General features: G+C 43.0%; 1 protein-coding gene across 5 annotated transcripts in view; it reads left to right on the top strand.

Moving 5' to 3' along the window:
- glra1 (glycine receptor, alpha 1) overlaps positions 1 to 13,990 on the top strand; it is a 124,032-nt gene that overhangs the window by 88,210 nt on the left and 21,832 nt on the right. For all 5 annotated transcript variants that reach the window (XM_005453221.4, XM_019363293.2, XM_005453220.4 and 2 more), the window contains 2 exons: positions 4,449 to 4,663; positions 11,112 to 11,258. In XM_005453221.4, the coding sequence (XP_005453278.1) occupies positions 4,449 to 4,663; positions 11,112 to 11,258 (362 nt within the window). The remainder of the gene's footprint in view (positions 1 to 4,448; positions 4,664 to 11,111; positions 11,259 to 13,990) is intronic.

Here is a 13,990-nt window from a genome sequence, read left to right as displayed (position 1 = left end):
ACATCATCATGTAGCAATTTCAAATATCCAGTGGCCTTGAGGTTTCTATTGATGAAGAATGGATCCACTATCGTTGTACCCCATATACCACACCAAACCATCACTTTTGTTGGTCCAACAGTCTTGGAGGGATCCATCCAATGTGGGTTAGTGTCAGACCAATAGCGGTGGTTTTGTTTGTTAACTTCACCATTCACATAAAAGTTTGCCTCATCACTGAACAATATCTTCTGCGTGAACTGAGGGTCCTGTTCCAATTTTTGTTTTGCTCATTCTGCAAATTCTGTGCGCCGATCTGGGTCATCCTCGTTGAGATGCTGCAGTAGCTGGAGTTTGTAAGGGTGCCATTTGTGAGTAGCTAATATCCGCTGAAGGGATGTTTGACTAATGCCACTCTCCAGTGACATGCGGCGAGTGCTATGCTGTGGGCTCTTGCTGAATGAAGCTAGGACAGCCACTGATGTTTCTTCATTAGTGACAGTTTTCTTGCGTCCACATTTTGGCAAATCCAACACTGAACCAGTTTCACGAAACTTAGCAAGCAGTTTGCTAACTGTAGCATGGGAGATGGGTGGTGTTGTAGGGGGTCTTGTATTGAAATCTGCTGCAATGACCCGGTTACTGTGTTCACCAGATATCAACACAATTTCGATCCGCTCCTCACGTGCAATGGCTGTGAACAAAGAGAAACTTGTAAATAACTCAAGAAAGAATAAAGTTACATTGAAACCAAGCACACCATTGTTTTTCTTGTGACATTACCAATAAGTTTGATGTGTCACATGGCCCTCTTCCTATTGAAAAAACAAAAGTTGTATCCAAGATGGCCGACTTCTAAATGGCCACCATGGTCACCACCCATCTTGAGGAGTTTGTCCCCTCACATATACTAATGTGCCACAAACAGGACTTTAATATCACCAACCACTCCCATGTTATTACGGTGTATCCATATAAATGGCCCACCCTGTATAACCAGGATAAAAAACACAAACAGGAACCGAGACCAAATTTTCTCAACTTTTAAGGGTGTTTGCTTCCAGGTTTGTACAAAGTAAGGATGATGTCAGAAATAATGTCATGAATACTTTTTTTATTTATTCCAAATAAACTCCAGACTGCATCCTGTAAACGGAAAAAGATGAATGACTGTCTTTAATGTTTCTCGAGGTAAACAGTTTTGAAGGTGCTTGGCAGGGAGGCTCAGATCTTTTGTGAGATTAGGCTGTCTCATGTAAAACCAGACTGACTCTGTGATTTTTGAGATCAGGCCTCTGTGGGGGTTCTCGCCATCTGCTGTAGGATTTTCACGTTTTCTTGTGTTTGCAAAAGCTTCTTTCTGTCGGGCTCTATGTTCGAGACCACAGTGATGCTGCAGAATGAATTCAGATAAGCATCTAAAAATGTAAAGTGCCTAAAACTAAAGCACAGTGTGTACTTATACTGCTGTGCAGTCTAGTACAGCATGAGCAAAGGGATTAGGAGAAGTAGGTCCTGACTCTGTTCTTCCTAATCTCTGCACTCCTTTTTCACGGCAGCATGCTGTGAGCATAAACATCCACGGCTTCCCCTCAAAAGAATGAGCAGTGCTTCTGGCAGGTACAACAAGGGAAACGCATCAGCGGGCTTTTAACAGCACGCTGCATGTAGTGCGCTGGCTTAAGAAGGCAACAAAGTCAAGTTAAAGTGCTGCTTTGTGAGGCAATGTAGGACAAAAGCATCCAGTTCACAGTCCTACGTCTCGACAAAGACAAATAAATTCATTTTTCTACACAGACACAACAAGCATGCCGGAGAAACACTCAGACGGATAAGATGGACGTGACTGTTTGATCACTGATTTATGAAGATGTGTTCAACTCTGAGCCTCCTGAATGAGTGAAAAAAGGCAGAGTGCTTGTGCCTGTTGGGGAATAACAGAGTTGGTCATGATTGTGGGAGTTATTCACAGATGTACTTTTCCAAAACCAACAATCCAGCAAACTGGCCTGCTTCAGTCAGCATTTAGACAGATTTACAGAGAAGAAAATGCAAACGTCTCAATGGAGCCATCTTCGTTTGGAGTGGAACCGTCTGAGAGTACGCACCTTTACTCCCCGCAGTTAAATAATTAGTGCTTTCCCTCCTCTGTCTTAGAGTTGACGGGTTTCAGCTGACTGCTTTAGCCTTTTCTAAAAGAAAACTGAACAGCCAAAAGCAGCAGGACGCTGCAGGACATAAAGCTCATGTAAAGATGAGCACAATGCTGAGCTAGCCGTTATAACAGATGTGTCTTCAGTGCAGCTGACATAAAGCGTGGCTCAGGTCACCAGATACTTTCAGAGCATCTTTTCTTTACACTTTAAACTCCAAAGGTGACCTCCAGGGCTGCAAATGAAGCCAGCAGCTGCAATTCCTCTACTGTCCACTAGAGGCTCCAGCAGTTTGTCAGTCTCCATAGACTCCCATGTTGAACCTTTATAGCAGAAATAAGCATGTTTACAGCCTGATGCTGTTTTTGTCTTTATAGATAATTTCTTTCGTCATGACACCTGCACAGGGGCAGAACTCACCTGTTTAACTTGGACTGTAAACGGGATATTTTGATTATTTATATTGAGCTGCTGGTCTTGATAAACCTGATTATTCCTGGTTGTGTTTAGCTGCTGATTGATTCGTGTATTAAACACAATGCCTCATCTTCTCTTTCTTAGACTAAAATAAACTGTGCACTTTGTCCTCTTGAAGCGATGAAAAACGCTGCTGTGCTGTGAAGATGGAAATGATTCGCTCCTCTTCACACTCTGTGAGTGGCAGGCTGAATCCCAAACCTCCTCCTGGGTTTGTTTTCAGATATGCCACATGTTTGGCTTCCTTTGATATTTGGCGAGCCCCTGTACGTCTCTCTGATTTTCTGCTTTGGCTTAGCGTGAGCACTGAAGGAAGATGACATTTTGTCTCAAAGACGTCAGCGTCGTCTCTGTGGCTCGTCCATTTTTTGTCTGAGAGCTCCTTCCGTCCTTCTCTTACTCTCCCCCTCGCTCTTGTTTCCTTGCTTCCTCCAATCTGTGCTTGTTGTTCTTTTAATTTACCCTCCATCTCATCATTTCCACCTGTTCTTCAAGGAGATGTGCCTTTGCCAGTGTTTAATGTGCCCTTTCAAATGAAGATAATCGAGAATTCAGTAACACTCTTCGGTGATAATGGAACCGCACCACCTCGGGGAAACTGATGAAAGAACATTTCGCTTTTGTTTAAACATTGACCAGCATCGTTTCTTTTTCCTGGAATCAGCGCTGTGTGCTTTATGTGTTGCAAGTTCAATCATTCTCCAAATGAGATTTCCGTGTGAAACAGAACACCTACCGACACAAAATAACTGGCTCCATGAATATAAAGCTGTGGAGAGAAAATCTTTGAAGTGTCATAAGCCATCTCATTAAAAACCAAACCAGATGCTTTCAAAAAGGCTGAAGATAAGAACAGCAAAAATGAGCACTGTTACTTTTACATGCAGCAATCTTCTGTGACCACCGTCTCTTGCTCTGAAACTGAACTCAGGGCTCATGGTTGATCAGGTGATTCTTCGGGTTACCTCTCTGTTATTGACACAGAACTTAAAGTTAATCCCTTAATCCCTTAATCCCTGATGGCTCAGATGTTTAAACTGCACCATGCACTGCCCATCTGCAAGCCACTTTGCAACCCACCTCCACCCTCTGAAACACACTGAAGTAGAATACACAGTTGCAGGACTCTTCATGACAATAACGAAGATGATTAGTGTTGTGAGAGGGTGTACTGAATAATCAGGCCCCATCTTATCTTAATGACCTTATAGTACCATATCACTCCATTAGACCACTTTGCTCTCATACTGCAGGCTTACTTGTTGTTCCTAGAGTATTTCAAAGTAGAATGGGAGGCAGAGCCTTCAGTTTTCAGGCCCCTCTTCTGTGGAACCAGCTTCCAGTTTGGCTTCGGGAGGCATACAGTATTTCTACTTTTAATATTAGACTTCCCTGACCGCCCTGGCATCTTTCCTGCATGCACCCTGCAAATCAACAACACGAGCTAAAGGTCCACACAGTTCTATAAGATACAACAACAGTGGGTTTTGATGTGTTAGTATGTGATGAGCTGAGACAAGAATGTGTTAATAATAAATAAATATATAGTAATGATTTTTGTGCATTTCAAATTATGGACTGAAACCATCATCTTCCAGCTTTAAACCAGCAAACAGAGGCTGGAGGACTCCTGTGTGGCTCTGAGCTGGTGTGCTCACTCAAAGCAGCAGTAACAGGACATTTGTCACCCTCACCATTCTCTTTCTTCTCATTTGACAGGACGAGCCCAAAGAAACTGCTGTCCTTTCTCACATCGTCTGCTCTCTTTGCTGTCTCATATCTCTTCACCCACAAACTCCGACCTCACCAAAGACACTTCTTTGTCCCCCCACCTCCCAGGTAAATTCACCTGTATCGAGGCTCGTTTCCACCTGGAGCGTCAGATGGGCTACTACCTGATCCAGATGTACATCCCCTCTCTGCTCATCGTCATCCTGTCCTGGGTTTCCTTCTGGATCAACATGGACGCCGCACCTGCCCGGGTGGGCCTGGGCATCACCACCGTGCTGACCATGACCACGCAGAGCTCCGGTTCGAGAGCCTCTCTGCCCAAGGTGAGGACAAATCACTCGCTATTGTAGTCTGCTTGGACTTCATGAACATACCTTATTTCTAATTCATTTATTCCTGGACTATTAGAGAGCAGCTTTGCATGATTCACAGTTTAAAATAATCCTTTCTCAGTGCTTGTTTGAAACGAGCTGTTTTAGCTCCTCCCCCTTAAAATGATTTTCCATCTGATTGGCTCCCCCTCCCAAATGGAAGGTATTAACAGCAGGAGGGTGCGGCTTTTACACTCATAGCCAGGTGCCTGAGAATATAATAATGTCATATAAGGACATCATACAAAGCCATGAGTAGAAAGAAACTGTAATGCTCGAGGTTTTGCCTCATTATTGGAAACTGGAACAGCTGACAGGAAATAAGAAACAGCAGAACGGAGCCACTTTAAAGGTTCATATTTCTTAACCCTGTAACATTTCACAGGGTTGTGTGATTTTTTTGAGATCTCTGTGTCATTAATTATTTTATTTTTTTTGCCTAAAAACTGCAAAAATACAGAAAAATAAAAAAAATTTAAAAATGTAAAACTCCTATATCCAGACTTTTATTCATATGATGGCTTTCCAATGATGAGATACAAGAAAGCCACAGGATAATTACAGAATTAGCTATTTTATGCCTTTTATGTTCCAGTCCAGTGTTTGTAATAAGCTAATCTTCTACTGCTTCTTCTTCAGTACTTAGCTCTGTATAAAGACAGAAACAAAATCATCTTATTCCTGTGATGAACTTTCAGGTTTGAGCTGATAGTTTATCAGGAAGCTTATTTTCACATCTGTTGACTTTTACCTTTATAGATATTGTTTTTCATCCATGACACCCCAAAAACACCAAAAGAAAGTAAAATATGAAGCAAAAGCAGGAAGAATTTGTATGCATGACATGCAGTTTAATGACTGATGTCTTTCCATCCCTGTTGGAAGGAAGGCCTACAGCTTTTTCTGATAATTAAGGGACATAAATGACAGAGGCAGTGACAAAGACGATGTAGACAGGGGGATTAAATGAAGAAAAGATGGAATGAAGGGAAAAGATGAATCAATGGGAGTGAAATAAAAATGTCCTTTTCCCTGACAGAGACAGAGTGGAGGAAAGACGAGAGGCAGACAGATGGAGGGATGAAAGAAGGAAGAATTTTAAAAAAGACCTTTAACAAAGAAGGTTCAAGGAGACAAAAATGGAGAGAATACGTTTTAGAAAGCGAGAGGAATCTTTTACTGCCAGGGATTTTCAGATTAAAGTGAAAAAATGGTCAGGGTCTGCGTGAGCTAGTAGGATTGTATAATTACGTCCAGGAAAGCTGTAATCCCCAACACACACACACACACACATACACACTCTGTTTGTTGACATTAGGTGCTTCATGCGCTCTAAAAATTGAACAAGTGAACCGTGATTCCTCTGCAGTTCAACTGTCACAATAATGATCACACAGCACAGCTGAGCTTAGGTGGGCATACTGCTCCCTCTCTCTCTCTCACACACACACACACAGTGTTCTGTGAGTGTGTGCGATTGATAGCAGACACACACACATATGGCTCTCTTCACATGTTTCTGCTGCAGCGAGTCAGATCAGAGCAGATGTAAGTGGACACGAGGCAAGATCTCTGCTCAGCTGATCATGCTGTCCATGTACAGCAAAATGCACACACAGTACGACTCTCTCCACGTCTACTTATCGTACCATTACTGGGACACATGTTGTCGTACCCTCTAAGCTCCAGCCGCAGACCTGGGGCGGCTGCGGTTCACCTGTAGCAGTGGACTTGTCCTTTTTGGTACCTGCCTTTCAGAGAGTTGCTGACTTCACCGATTCAGATCAGGCCGCTCTCGTCTCAGGGCTGCAGATCCTTTTTGTGAGAAAGCACAGACGTCACAGAAATATGCAGACGCTTCCTTCAGTGCTGCTGCCAGGATACAAACAGCGGCCATGAGCGTTACGGCCCCATTTGAAAGACAAAGGAAGCAGGAGAGGTGGGGTCGGCGGAAGCTTCTCAGCAAACCGACTCCACGCTTCTGTCTCCACATCTTCACTTTCATTTCCTTTACCTTCACTCCCTCTCTGCTCAGTTAGTTTTAAGCCCCTGAAAAATGTCTGATCAGGTTTAGGAACAGCCTGAATACATAACAATAACCCAGCGTGTTGCAAGACATGTTTAAATTTCTGAACAAGCATCCCTCTGTGGGGGGCCAGGACCGAGACCTCGGTACCAGGTTATGAAAACTTTGAGCCCCTTCTCTGACACATCAGGGATGATAACTGGCTATGTGGAAACTACATCCTTCTTTCGTATTTATGATGATATTTCTTTTCTGTCTCTCAGTGAAGAAAGGATCGATGCATTGATCTTCTGACAGGGAGCTCAGTTGTGATATGCGTAATGCTGAATGAACAGCTGATGCCCCCTCAGAAACCTTCAGTCCAGTCGTGACTCGATGCTGAGGAAGCCTCTCTCAGAGTTCTCAGAGTGCTGCTGAGTCAGCAGAACTGTGCTGGAAATCTGAACAGGTGAAGGATGACTGCAGGGAGATCTGTTGTTATGTTCAACTTTGGTGAAATTAAAAAAGAAGGATTAAGATGGTCAGATTAGCTTACAGTTGATTTTTTGTGTCTCCAAAGCTTCATCGACCCTTTTTATCTGTCTGCGCAGAAAAACGCATCATCTGTTCAGTACTGAAAAATGATCTATCCATCCATCATTCCCACATTTTCCCGTTCCATGCATGTTGTGTTCCACTAGCCCACTTCTCAGTTTGTCCTCTTATCCTGAAGACTTGATATGGAGCTGGCTGATCAGGCCACATATGACCCGGTATGCTTTAGTTATCTGTCGCTTATATTAGGTTGGGATTAGCCTGGGGACATTTCATAGATGCGTGAAAGGATTGAAACTCCAATCTGTTGTTCCTCAGTGTTCACACTAGACTATCCAGCTACTCTACTCACGCGCCCCAAACGACTTCCAAGCTACCCCATGCCCTGAATCCCTCTGTGAGTGGGTCACACAGAGACGAGTAGAAGCTAGGCGATGTAGACGTCCTTTTTCCAATATGCAAACACATGTCTCCGCTGTGTAGGGACCGCCTCCACCCACACGGGCTACGTCAGCAGTACGTTGCTGTGCTGTGCTGACCACGTTCCTCTGTCACGTTGACGTCACAGCGATGGAGGGTGCTATCTGGGCCAAGACGACCATTTCTGAAGCCTGAGCTTTAGGCTCCTGTGGATTATTCTTACACACATTTTTATCTCATTATTTGAACCTGTGGAATCATTCAGTGCAACATCATTGTGGCAGAAAATAAGGGAAAATCCTCCCTCTCTTGCTCAGTTGGTCAGCACTTTCAGCTCATGGCCCTCCACTTCTTCTCCTTCTTCTTTTTTGATCGTTGCCCTGTGAAGCATGCGTACAGTAACACAGCCTAAGCTGCTCAGCAGGTCACCACTGCTCAGTTTGTCTGTCAGGAGCATTCAGCCTCACACAGATCATACTGCAGCACCGAGCTAACAGTCGCCTGTGGACTCAGTAAAAACACACGAGTCACTCTCAGGATGTAGAGCGTGAGTTTAGTGTTCTTCAGTCCTGCCAGATTTCATAGCTAAGCAGAGTCTGTGAGAGCTAATTTAAGAAATCTGTACCAGCAGCATAAGGAAAACTGTGGTCACTCATAACGCTTCATGTTGGCAGTAAAACAAAAACAGCATCAGGAAATAAAGTGTTGTCCCACAGTGTGGTGCAGCATCTCTCTCTCCATCTGCTTCATTTACCTCGCTTAATGCTCTGCCTTCCCAGAATCAGCACCAGAGAAGGCACTATTTTAGAGAAAGGGTCATTCAAAAGCTTCTTTTACTTCTGGATCTGCCTAAGTTTATGAATATAACCACACAGTCCAAAATAAAGCAGCACAGGACCCGAAGCTGACCTCTAAAATCGTCCATGCTGATTTTATGAGTATGTATGAAAAGGTAACATGTGTGCTGGGCAGGATTTGAAGATTGTTTCTACTGCTTCACACAAAGGAGGAAAGGCTTCTTTAAGTGCCTGTGAAATCATTTTTGTGGGAGAGTCATCCCCGTCTCTCTGGCTGGATGACCATCACCGCTGAGCGCGCCCACTGAGCGTTGAGGCCTCTCGGCAGCTCGGGGAGGGAGTCGCTCAGGCGTTCGAAGATAAACGTTTTCATGAACGGCACAAACGAGCGGCGATGATAAGCACTCTGTGTTTGTGTAAAGTGATCCAAAGTCATAGTTTAATTGGATTTTAAACGGCTGATTGTGGGCTTCCTCTCTGCGAGACAGAGCAGGTTCTCCCTCTCAGGCTGCACGCTGTAATTGCGTTTGAAGATGAAAAGTTGTAATGACAGGCCGGGCAAATGCACTCAAATAAAGGTACTTGGCGGGCAGATAGCAATCATACAATGATCCAACCAGACTTCATTTAGCCCGTATTATCTGGACAGTCCTCGCCCTGGCCGTCTTGCTGTAATTTCACTGGTTCTGTGAGCTAGTTGGGTCCTGTGTTGTGTTTTACGTGCACCTGGCTGTGCATGCAGTCAAGTAAATCTAATAGTGTAGAGAGAGCACCTTAACCTCGTAGTCTAAGCTCAAGACAGTGGGAATACCTTTACACGTATGCCTTTACTGCGATAAAGATACAGAGCATCACTCATTCCTGTGCACTCAGATATTGCAGACAAATGTAGAAATGAGTACAGATTATCAGACCACTATGAAATTAAAGTATTTTAATGTATTTGGATGCTTAGCTTATTTTACTTTTGCACACAGAAACCAAATTATTTCACTAAAAACAAAAACTACCAGGGTAATGATTACCCCTGATGCTAACAGTCCTTTTGGCTGGATAACAATCAGGGCTTTGTGCAGGCCGGTCAGTAACGCTCACTTTGGTCTTCTGGAGGTCGTTCTTCACCAGGAGCGACATATGTTTTGGGTCGTTGTCGTGTTGGAAGACAAAGTGATGACTCAGACCCAGTTTAGCCGCTTACTGTGAGCATCACTGATTCTGTTTCTCAGGTCTGGACTGGTGATGCTCAATTACGGCTCAAACCCTGCTCAAGTTTTTATACCGAGTGTAAACTGGAAGATAACCGTCAGTTTGAACTGGATTTTACAGCTTTGAGTGTTACAGAGTTAAAGCACATCATTGCACAGCAGTGCTGTGTGCTGTGGCTCAATGAAAAGGTCAGTTTTTCAGGAGTAATAATATTCACCCTGCTCACTGTTGTTTTTTCTTAAATCATTCTGTTATTGTGTGCAAACTGGAATCATTTATGCTTTCTGAAGGAAACCAGTATGTTTCGAAATCTTGTTCGTCTGTTAAAAAGCACTTAGCCAAAATCTGCACATTTCATAGGGGAAACAGATTATTTGGATTTTTAGGTCGTTTGTTTGACCCTTTAGAGCAGGGGTGTCGGACTCCAGGCCTTGAGGGCCGGTGTCCTGCAGGTTTTAGATTTCACCCTGGGTCAACACACCTGAATCAAATGATTAGTTCATTACCAGGCCTCTGGAGAACTTCAAGACATGTTGAGGAGGTAATTTAGACATTTAAATCAGCTGTGTTGCATCAAGGACACATCTAAAACTTGCAGGACACCGGCCCTCGAGGCCTGGAGTTCGACACCTGTGCTTTAGAGTGACCAGAGGAAGCTCTATAAGAACAGCGTATTGCTTCAACAACAGCTTACACTGATCGGTAACACTGACTAAAGACCCAGTCAGTGAACATCTGTTGTGAAACCTCGAGTTGAGGGGTGGAGCCAGCTGTGGTCACAGTCCAGTGATCATACCCTGGTTTATCTTTCTGTCCTAACAATGACTTTAACTTATCAAATTTACTGAAAGTAGCTGAGCTGAAAGTACTGATAAAGTATGGCGAGTGTTTACTGAGATCAGGTTAGCAGTAGGCACTTTTTACTTTTCAGACTTTAATGCACATTTTGGAGGGGAAATGAAATATTATAAAATAAAGTGGAAAAATGAGCAGAAAATACCAAATTTCAAATGAGAGGGAGCGTCTCCTGAGATCTAAAACCACAGAGATGAAAATAAAAAATAATGTATTTGTTCCCACATATATAATGTGATTTATGCACTCATTGTATTGTACTTATCTGCATCAGTTACAGCAATAAATGTTCCTTTATGAACACTTGTTTTCATGACGCAGGAGCATCATTTGGTGTAAATTGCTCATTTGAGAAAACATTTGGAGTTTAAAGTCATGAACTGAAAATGAAGCCAACTTTCCAAACTTTCTCTAATCGACTGCCTCCAGCCTCAAACCAAACAGGGTGAAATGATCTTTAGATGCTCGTTAGATCTTATTAGGGTTTCTTTTTTTATCAGCAAGTCAGACACAATGCACAGAGACCCTCTGACGCCCTCTTCCTTCCCGTCTCCACTAACAGGTGTCGTACGTAAAAGCCATCGATATCTGGATGGCCGTTTGTCTGCTGTTCGTGTTCTCAGCCCTGCTCGAGTATGCCGCCGTCAACTTCATCGCCCGCCAGCACAAGGAGCTGCTGCGCTTCAGACGGAGGCGACGACACATGAAGGTGAGCCGCCTTGAGCATCCATGGCACGACCTCACCTTTAAATTCATGTTTCCGTGCATTTTTACATCTCCGCACTGAGTCTGTCCTTCATGCAGAACTCTGATGAGTTATATTCAAGAATTAGTTTGTTCATATCACAGAGGTGTCTCTGAATAACCATAAAATGAAGAGGAATCATTTTGGGGTTCTGCTTTTTGTTCTTCACCTGATTTAAGTGCATTGGATTAACAGAAAGGTATCTTTGGAGAGGAAATATGAAACCAGTTGTTTTTTTGATGGTCAGTCATTTCACCAGTCCCAGCACGAACCGAAGCACGAGAGAAACTGATAGTTTAGATCTACAAATGTGCAGTTTTTACAAGTAAAAATGGAAACTCACTTTCAACACAAGAAAACAGTGTGTGTGTGTGTGTGTGTGTGTGTGTGTGTGTGTGTGTGTGTGTGAGAGAGAACACCAAAATCTCAGCTCTCCTCCATCCTCAGGCCTTCTGAAAAATTCACGCCGTGTTTGATATTAGCTTTTTCGCAGGCAATGCTCGTCATCACCAGGCAGAAACACAAAGCATCAATGTTTGATGGGAATGATTAAAGGCTGAGCCGCGGAGCAAACACAGACGAGGCTCATAATGGATCCACGATGTAAAAGAGAAGAAAGCACACATTAAAAAAGAAACTCTGCTCAGCTCTCAAACTTTTGTTTGTGGAAATGCAGCAGTCGGAACAAACAGTGCAGAGTGTGCTGCAGGGTTTTTTGTGTGTCTGTGACATCACGTGTTTTTAATCCAGGTAGTGCTGGAAAAATCATCCCAGCGTGTTTCATTGATTTCTGCTCAGATTAAACACGTGTGGTCAATAATCAGCTAGAAAACAACATCCTCTGCCTACAGATGTTCATATACAGATGTTCCATTAGTTAATCTGAAGGAAGCCAAACCTTTGAAACAAGTATGCTAACAAACATTACAGACATGAGGCTTTTCTGTATCTTTTTTTTTTATTTATTAAAATAGTAAGCCATGTAGAATAAACAAACTAGTGTTTATTTTTACATCTGAGTATTAATCCATCCATTCACAGCTCCCTGGTGTTGTTAAAAAATAAAATGTTGAGCTATTGTAGGAAGTGACATGTATAAAATCTGCCCCAGGAGCTGGCTAAAATTTGGGAGAGCCTGTGAAAAACATACAACACTGATTAGATATTTTTATCACAAAAAATTGGATAATCACATCAACATCCTTAGTCTTTCTTCATTCTGACATCACTGTGAAGTCAAAAACAAATAACTCCCAAAACAGCCTCCATTTTTTCATTAACTGTCAAACTGCCTAAAAAGATATCTTCTGATGAAACGAAGATAAAGTGGAGACCTGAAAATGTGTTGCTTTATTTAATTCCTCAACACTGTTTTTGGATATTTGGTTAAAATGACAACACACAAAGTCAAATTTCCCCCGGAGGACAGTTCAGACGTATCAGAGCCTTTTTTTTTCTTCTTTGCCTTCTTTCTTCTACTTTCTTAGGTTAGCGTTTATCTTTGCAGCATTTAATCAATCAATTCTATATGTCCAGTTGGATTTATCAGCACCCGGCTGCTGTATTGAATAAAAAGTAAAGCTGTCAGGCCTGCGGGGAGCTGAAGTGCTGCTTGACAGTGAAACTGGTGGTTTGTGTGGGTGAAGGGCAGGGAAACGCAAACGCCCACAAGAAATGCAACATCGTGCCTGCAGTAAACAATCCATACAGCGTTCAGTGTGTGTGTTTGTGTGCGAGAGAGAGATTGTATCGTTATAGCTGGTGAGCATGCATGAATGCATCCGTGGGGGCTGTCGTGCATTTTGCTGTTGTAGGGCATGTGTTTGTGCTCGCTACTCCTGGAGTCGCCTGATTGAGTCATGTATTTATGAGGACCTTGTGTCCTCGCGGGGTGACAGAGGTCCTGCCCAGTGAGGCCATTGCATTGTAGACATAAGATCAAGATTAGACTGTCAGTTAGTTTCAGAATGAATGTAATCAAGATTTAGGCTGGACATGCAGAAAAAGGCGGGTTTAAGAAGTTTACATTCAAAAAAGTTTTGAGTTCATGTTATTAGTGATCATTATTATTAATACTAAAGAGCCTTTCTGCATATTTTTGTGGGTCAGTTCAGTTTTATTCAAATACCACCAAATCACAACAATGGTTACCTCAGTCGCCTTATTCTGTAGAATAAAGGTCCTGCAATAATACAGACAAAACCCAACAATCAGACGACCCCCTATGAGCAAGTGCTCAGCAACAGAGGGAAAGAAAAACTCCCTTTTAACAGGAAGATACCTTGGGCAGAACCAGGCTCATGGAGGGGTGGCCATCTGCTGCGAAGGGTTGGAGGTGAGGGGATTCAGTTCGATACATTTCAATTCAGTTTTATTTATATAGCGCCAAATCACAACAACAGTTGCCTCAAGGCGATTTATATTGTAAGGTAGACCCTACAATAATGTATACAGAGAAAAACCCAACAATCATATGACCCCCTATGAGCAAGCACTTTGGTGACAGTGGGAAGGAAAAACTCCCTTTTAACAGGAAGAAACCTCCGGCAGAACCAGGCTCAGGGGATTTTAGTGTGGTTTTTCAAACTCAGGAGGAAACTTCAGCTTTAATCCAGTGGGGACGAGGCGTCTTATCAACGTCTCAAGATGATGAGAGACACAAGTCCAATCTGATAATGATCAGGATGACGTGTAAA

This window comes from Oreochromis niloticus, linkage group LG2 (assembly GCF_001858045.2).
Source record: "Oreochromis niloticus isolate F11D_XX linkage group LG2, O_niloticus_UMD_NMBU, whole genome shotgun sequence".
In the NCBI taxonomy this organism is placed as follows: Eukaryota; Metazoa; Chordata; class Actinopteri; order Cichliformes; family Cichlidae; genus Oreochromis; species Oreochromis niloticus.
The sequence above is the reverse complement of the archived record's forward strand: the minus strand, read 5'-3'. Positions and strand labels throughout refer to the sequence as shown.